This window comes from Asparagus officinalis, chromosome 8, assembly GCF_001876935.1.
Source record: "Asparagus officinalis chromosome 8, Aspof.V1, whole genome shotgun sequence".
Taxonomy (NCBI): Eukaryota; Viridiplantae; Streptophyta; class Magnoliopsida; order Asparagales; family Asparagaceae; genus Asparagus; species Asparagus officinalis.
This window is the reverse complement of record NC_033801.1, coordinates 12,706,841-12,713,789: the sequence shown is the minus strand read 5'-3', so window position 1 is coordinate 12,713,789 and position 6,949 is coordinate 12,706,841. Positions and strand designations below refer to the sequence as shown.

The 6,949-nt window shown below is 37.0% G+C and overlaps 1 protein-coding gene across 1 annotated transcript; it reads right to left on the bottom strand.

The window, feature by feature from the left end:
* Positions 2,130-4,060, bottom strand: LOC109820876 (gibberellin 3-beta-dioxygenase 1-like). Its single transcript, XM_020387072.1, has 4 exons — positions 3,965-4,060; positions 3,793-3,881; positions 2,531-2,849; positions 2,130-2,450 (listed from the first exon to the last, which is right to left on the bottom strand). Exons 1-4 carry the CDS (start codon positions 4,058-4,060, stop codon positions 2,277-2,279), a joined length of 678 nt encoding a protein of 225 aa, XP_020242661.1. The 3' UTR covers positions 2,130-2,276.

Here is a 6,949-nt window from a genome sequence, read left to right as displayed (position 1 = left end):
GTACCAAGCATACCTATTCTATATTATATCTATATATTTATTTATTTATATTTATATTATTTAAGATGAGAGCAGGGGAGCAGAGAGCAACTGTGGGTACTTAGTGGATTAGCAAATAGTTATTCCCACAACTTTTAGGTTCATATTGCTAGATCTTGCTGAATATTGATATTTTTTATTTAATAAATGGGTGGTAAGAGAAGTTGGGGAATCAACTTAAGTTGTAGTAGTCTTTACGATATATATTATATTTATATTAGTATTTTATTATATTAATATATATATATATATATAGGGAAAGTGATATATAGGTGGACACCCTAGGCTAACCACCTAAGGACGGCGGCCTAAATCATTTCATTTCCTGTTTTTTGCGATTTGTCACTCCGTTTAACTTGATCTACACGTCTCTTAAACCCTAAACACCACCAATTTTAGGATGACCCGTCGTGGTTTGGACCCTTATCTACTCGGCTAGAATTTCTAACGCGGTTTCGGGCACATGATAGAACTTTTTACACGGTCTAACGATGGTCATAACACAACGTCGTTCACCCCAAATTGGTGGTGGTTAAGAACGTAGTAGATCAAGTTCACAGAGCAGGCGGTCGCCCAAAAAATTTAGAATTGTGGTATGTGTCTAGGGCGTTTAGGGCCATCTAGCGGATGTCACCTAATTCCTTTTCCTATTTTATATATTATATCTATTATTTATATATATATATATTTATATATATAGGGAGGAGTGAGAGGCGAGATGAGGAGAGCAAAACTGTGCAACTGACTTTAAGCAAAAAGTTTTCCACCAAACATTTTTAGACCACTCTGATGCCTCAGGATCCCTTGCATTGATTGAAATTATTAATTAAAAATAGTGGACTAAGGTTATTTAACATCCAACTTAAGTTGATTAGGAGTTACTATTTTATATATATATTATATATTATATATAATTATATAATTAAAAAGGATCATATATATTATTATATAATATTATTATATATATATTATATGGAAAAGTGAATTAATGTGGACAACCCGTTTAGGCTCCCACTAAGGCACGCGCGCCCTAAATCACTCATTTCCTTTTTTTTTTTTACGATCTACTCCGTTTGGAACTGATCTGACGTTCTTAAAACCTCAAACACACCAATTTTAGGGTTGAACCCCGTACGTGTTTTTGCACCTTATCTACCGCTATAATTTAACGGTTTCGCATGGATAGACTTTTTACAGCTCAACGATGGCAAAACACAACCGGGTTCTCGTCCCAAAATTGTGGTTTGGATTTAGGTGTGATAGATCAAGTTCCGGGCAGGTCGGCAGATTTTTTTTAGATGATGTGATTCTTAGGCCGACACTGTCCTTAGGTGGGAGTAGGGTTGTCACCTTAGATTCACTTTTCCATATAATAATATATATATTATATATTTATATATAATATATATTATATATATATATATATATATTATTATTAATATATATATATTAGAAAGTTATTCCACCAACTTTTTAGCACTCATACTTGGCCTGGGATCTTACTGAATATGAATATTTTATATTATAATATGAGTAGAAGTGGGTGGACATCATTATTGAGTGGAGGTCTTTTATTATATTATCATATTATATAATATTTATTATTATTTATATATATTTATATATATATGGGAAAAGTGAATCTAAGGTGACACCCTAGGCTCCAACCTAAGGACGCGGCCTAAAATCACATCATTCCATAATTTTTTTTGCGATCCGCTCCGTTGAACTTGATCTACACGTTCTTAAACCCAAACACATCAATTTTAGGGTGAACTTGTCGTGTTTTTGACCCTTCGTTGAGCCGTATAAAAAGTTCTATTCGTTCGAAACCGTTAAATTTGTGACGAGTGGATGAAGGGTCAAAACACGACGGGTTCACCCTAAAATTGGTGTGTTTGTGTTTAAGAACGTGTAGATCAAGTTCAACGGAACGGATCGCAAAAAAAATTTATGGAATGATGTGATTTTAGGCCGCGTCCTTAGGTTGGAGCCTAGGGTGTCATCTTAGATTCACTTTTCCCTATATATATATATCTTCTTTTTCTATCTTTTTTTTAAACAACATATCATAAACGAATATTATAGCATGAAATTAAACCAAAAGATTTATAAGCACATATGAAATTATCGGGAACATTTTATTCTCTCTCTATATCTCATGTAAGCATTATCATCAGTATATATATATTATCATTATACTTCCAACCACCATCGCCACTGCATGCTGATCGATGCTACATCTTCAACGAATCCAGTGCCTCCTGAAAAAGGTCAGCCTTTATATCTCTATACTCAGGCCAAGTCACTCCCCTATAAATTGGGCCTTGGGCTGGGCCAACAACAATGTCGGGCAGCGGCGACACTTCGCCTCGCCGGCCCACAAGTAAGCGCCGAAGCTCTTCGTGTTGCTCCATGCACAGGCCCGGATGTGTAGCGCTTTGAACGCGTCCGTTTCCGTCAAGATGTGCAACAAAGTTCCTAGGATCACGATTAGGCTTCCCGTTGACGCGGTCGCCGTCGCCATTGCCGGGCCGGAGCCATTACTCGGCCTTAAGACTTGGAGCCCCGGTGTGCTGTTTTGGTAGAGGATGGTGACTAGGCTCGAGTCGGAATGGGCCGCCATGCCCATGGCCCGGTCCGGGTCGGGACAGGCCGGGTAAGAGTTTAATCGGACAGCACCCGTTAGCTCGTTGGGGTCTTGGATTAGGGTTGTGCAGTCGTCTTTGAGGCCTAGAGAGAGGAGCATGAGTTGCATTAACCGCATAGAGAGCCCCTTCATCTCTTTGTCGTAGTCCTCTATTACATTGCTGCGTGCAACATTTTTATGCGCGCGGTTAGTGGTAATTAATAATGGGCTCGGACCGCTTACGACTAAAAAGGCAAAGGAAGGAAATTGTATCCTTTGTATTTAAGGGTTAATTGCGGATAGACTCCCAGTAGTATTCGCCTGATCGATGGAGGGGTAGACCCCATGCATGAAGTTACAATTGTGTAAATAGACTTCTGGAGTGAAATTTTTTTGACTCTTGAAAGAGTGAAAAAAAAGTTCTATAGAGGATAGATATATAGACTCTCACGGTTCTATTGGTGCGAATAGACGCCCAGTTGCTAATTTTGTTTTAGCTCTTAAAAGAATCAGAAAAGGTTCACTGCGTGCAGAGGGTCGGGTCTATCTGCACAGTTGGAATTTTATTCGCAATCAACCCTTTATTTAATTATATTTGATTGTGAAAATCAATACCAAGAAATGCAGCATATTTAACATGTTTTACTTAAAATACGGTGAAATTTTATTTATTTTTAATCATAATAGTCTATCACTTAGTATTTACTAAGATTTTAATTTCTCTTGATGTAATTAAAAAAGCCTAAGTGCAAACAGTAGAAGCGACAACTGATAAATGTCAGATTTAGATCTGTAGTGATTCTATGTAAATACTATGAACTATGCAGTACTTTCCTACTAACTACAAAAGAGTTGGATCATTATACTCATAATTCTTGACAACAATTCACATAAAATTCCAGTATCCTGTATTACAAAAACAATATCTAATTTATAATATAGTTATATATATCATTAGATGTAAATCTTATTATCAGATCTTCTATGATGAGCCTTTCTTTTCCCCATTTTGACGTATATGAACAAGATTGATTCTCTCTAATGAACATTATTCATTTAATCAATCATGTTAACGATATATTACTAACACCAAATTAATTAATAATTGGAAAAAAAAACGTTACCAAAACTGCGAAGGATCGTCAGGCCACAACTTCCTCGCATGCTCCCCTACCGACGTCCCCGCAAACGTGAACCCCTCCGACCACATTCTCTTCGACCCGACTCGAGCGGTCCGAGGAGCCGGCAGGGACACCGTGGCCAACGAAGTGGAATGCCCCAAGCGACTCGCAGGACGTTGGAGCCGGAGAGGTCGACGACGGGGAGAGGGGAGGAGGAGATGGGGTGGTCGGTGGTTGTGGGCCAAGAGTGGGTTTCTGGGACGAAGTTCATTGAGTTGAGCTCAAGAGGTGTGTTCATGAGTGAAGGCATGATGATGAGGATTACGAGAGTGAGAGAGTGTTCTTTTTAAAGGAATACTTATAGAGAATGCTCAGAATGGACAGTACTCTAGTATTTATAGGATTCTTTGGGGGGTTAAAATGATATAAAGATTTGCTAAAAGGTATGGTGGATATATGGTGAAAGATGTGGAGGTGAATATTTAGGGGGTGTTTGTTTCAATTTTTTTTTTTTTTGGATATAGGGTTGATTACAAATTCTAGGATGAAAAAGTGGTTTTTTTTTGAGTTTACGGATTCCATAACCTTTGTTTGATTCAAAATAAATTTTGGGATATTGAATACCCAAATAATAAAAAACTAATATATTATAGCATTTGTGAAATCCCCTCTTTGAGAGAGGATTTAGGCTAAATCTCTCCCAGCCCGTGTCCAGCTCATCAAACTTTACACTGATATCCTAAAATCAGTTTCGTAGGGTCACCGCTTTCGTCTCCCTGGTCTTTTACCTGCCGTCTTATTTTCCGCGCGAAAATCCTAGATCTCGTTCCCTCCTCTCCGCCTCTACGACGCCACCCCCTCCCTCCTCTCCGCCCTCAACTTCACCGGGATCCGCCTCCTCCTCAGCGTCACCAACTCCCAGCTCCACCGTCTTGCCTCTCCTCAACTCTCTCTAACATTTTGGGTTAAATTAGTTTGGGGTTTCTGTTGTTTCAACCGAACTTCTCTGAACTGCGCCTCCTCCTCAGCAGGTAAATCTTGTTCCCTTTCTTTGTAAATTAGGGTTTCTTTGTAAATTTGGGGTTTGGTAAAAATGATTTGGGGATTTATGTGAAATTGATTTGGGGGTTATATGTGAAATTGATTTGGGTTTGGTGAAATTGGTTCTGCACAATTATTAGTCTGTGAAATTCATTTGGATTTGGGGACGAAATTGTTCTCGTTGCATTGCTTGAAAATAACTAGGATATTCTTATCTGCGTACTTGTAAGATTAGTTTGAATTTCGTTTGAATTCTTGTTCTATTGATTAGTCTGTGAAATTGATTTTGAGTTCATGTTCATTATCTATGCACTTGTAAGATTAGTTTGAATTTCGTATACTATTTTAGGAGTTTAATTTGTGTTTAGTTTCATTAGTTCATCCCTTCAGTTCTATAAAAAAATTTATTTGCATCCGAGCACTTGAACATTCTTGATTACTTAACTCCTTGAATTTTTGAGTAAAGTGCTTAGTTGATCTTTGTGGACCAAACTTTGTTCTATAAAAGATTCATTAAGTAACAATTAGATTCTTATATTTGTATTATCATTCTAATATTTGTTTTAGTGAGTACAAGACAATGTATCATATTTTTACGGGAAATTTCTTTTTAAAACAATGTAGATAGACGACATTGATGAAGAGATGTTAATGCGGATGACTTCTAATGCTACTATCTCTGCGGTGATTTGTGTGTTTGCTTGTTTAATTAGAATACACAGTAGAAGGAAATCGATCATTTATCACCCTAAGGTGGAAAAAAAGAGAAGATAGATTCTAGAGCTAGGCACATAAGTCGTGTGTTCAATGGCACATAAGCAAACTTTGAATATTTACTTATGAGTAAACTAATTTTATAATATATTATTGTATAGGACAAAAAAATGCAATAGCTCTAGGTTGAAGGAGTATTTGAACACTCCTCTCATTCACTATGAGAACTTGTGTCAATAGCTCTAGGTTGAAGGAGTATTTGAACACTCCTCTCATTCACTATGAGAACTTGTGTTATATCGCGGGAGATGACCAAGTTGAACACTCCTCTCATTCACTATGAGAACTTGTGTTATATCGCGGGAGATGACCAAGCAAAGGGTGATCTCACCAAAGATATAACTGAAAAACTTGACTCTACGCAACATTATATAGTTGATGAGGATCATGTCGATCTTAGTGATAATGAGGTTGCTTTGTCCTCTAGTTCACATCTTGAGCCCGAGAAATCAATTGGGCAAAACAACAACACTCAAGCTAAAAATTAAAGACTTCTAGTGGGATAGCTTCTACATCAATTGATACATCAAATCCTAGGAAGAATAGTAGCAAGGCTAAAGAGGATGACTCTCTCATGCGCGATTCCATTGAGACAATGTCATTCTTAATTCAACATCAATGCATTATACATTGGAGTGAGACCATGGCGAAGGCTCTAATGGCGCATGAGAATGAGTTTTCTGAGGACACATTGGATAAAGTGCTTGATTACTTGTATGAACATGAATCAGATTCTAGGAGGTTGATCATCAAAACAAAAAAAAAATGCTCAAAAGCTATTTATAGTGAAGATTATCAACGAGCAAGGATTCTAGGAGGTCGTATTTTGGGTTTGACTTTTAAAAACTTGATATTTCACTACTTTGAAAACTTGACATACCTATTACTTTTGTAAACTCATTGCATAGTTAACTACTTAGTGATGAAATTTGAGCACTTATGGATATGTTGCTAATTATGTAAGTTGAACACTTAGTGGTGTAACTTTATGCATATTTCACTACTTTTACCAACATGATGCATGTTTCACTACTCCAATTGCAATCTCATTATAACTTGGGTTATTTTGCAGGTTTATATAAATATAGATGGATATGATACTTGATAGCAATCTACATTGCACGCTATGTATTGGTATTGCTATTTTGTATTTCAATTTGGACAATGATGATGGTCCTACTGTGAGAATGCAATCTCTAATGTTTTGCGATGTTTAGGTAAGGCAATCTAGAATGAGAATGCAACCTATATTATATTTACAATGTTAGGTGAGGCAATCCATTCATGTGATTGCAACTTACATTGCAACTTCATTGTTAGATGAAGCAATCCACGTTTTCCATTT

Excerpts from the sequence above, each read along its gene's own strand:
- LOC109820876 (XM_020387072.1), bottom strand. The coding sequence starts at position 4,060 with ATGAACTTCGTCCCAGAAACCCACTCTTGGCCCACAACCACCGACCAC. Across the intron at positions 2,850-3,792 it reads GACGATCCTTCGCAGTTTTG|CAATGTAATAGAGGACTACG; the intron begins GTAACGTTTTTT and ends TGTTGCACGCAG. Across the intron at positions 2,451-2,530 it reads CGTCAACGGGAAGCCTAATC|CAACACGAAGAGCTTCGGCG; the intron begins GTGATCCTAGGA and ends CTGTGCATGGAG.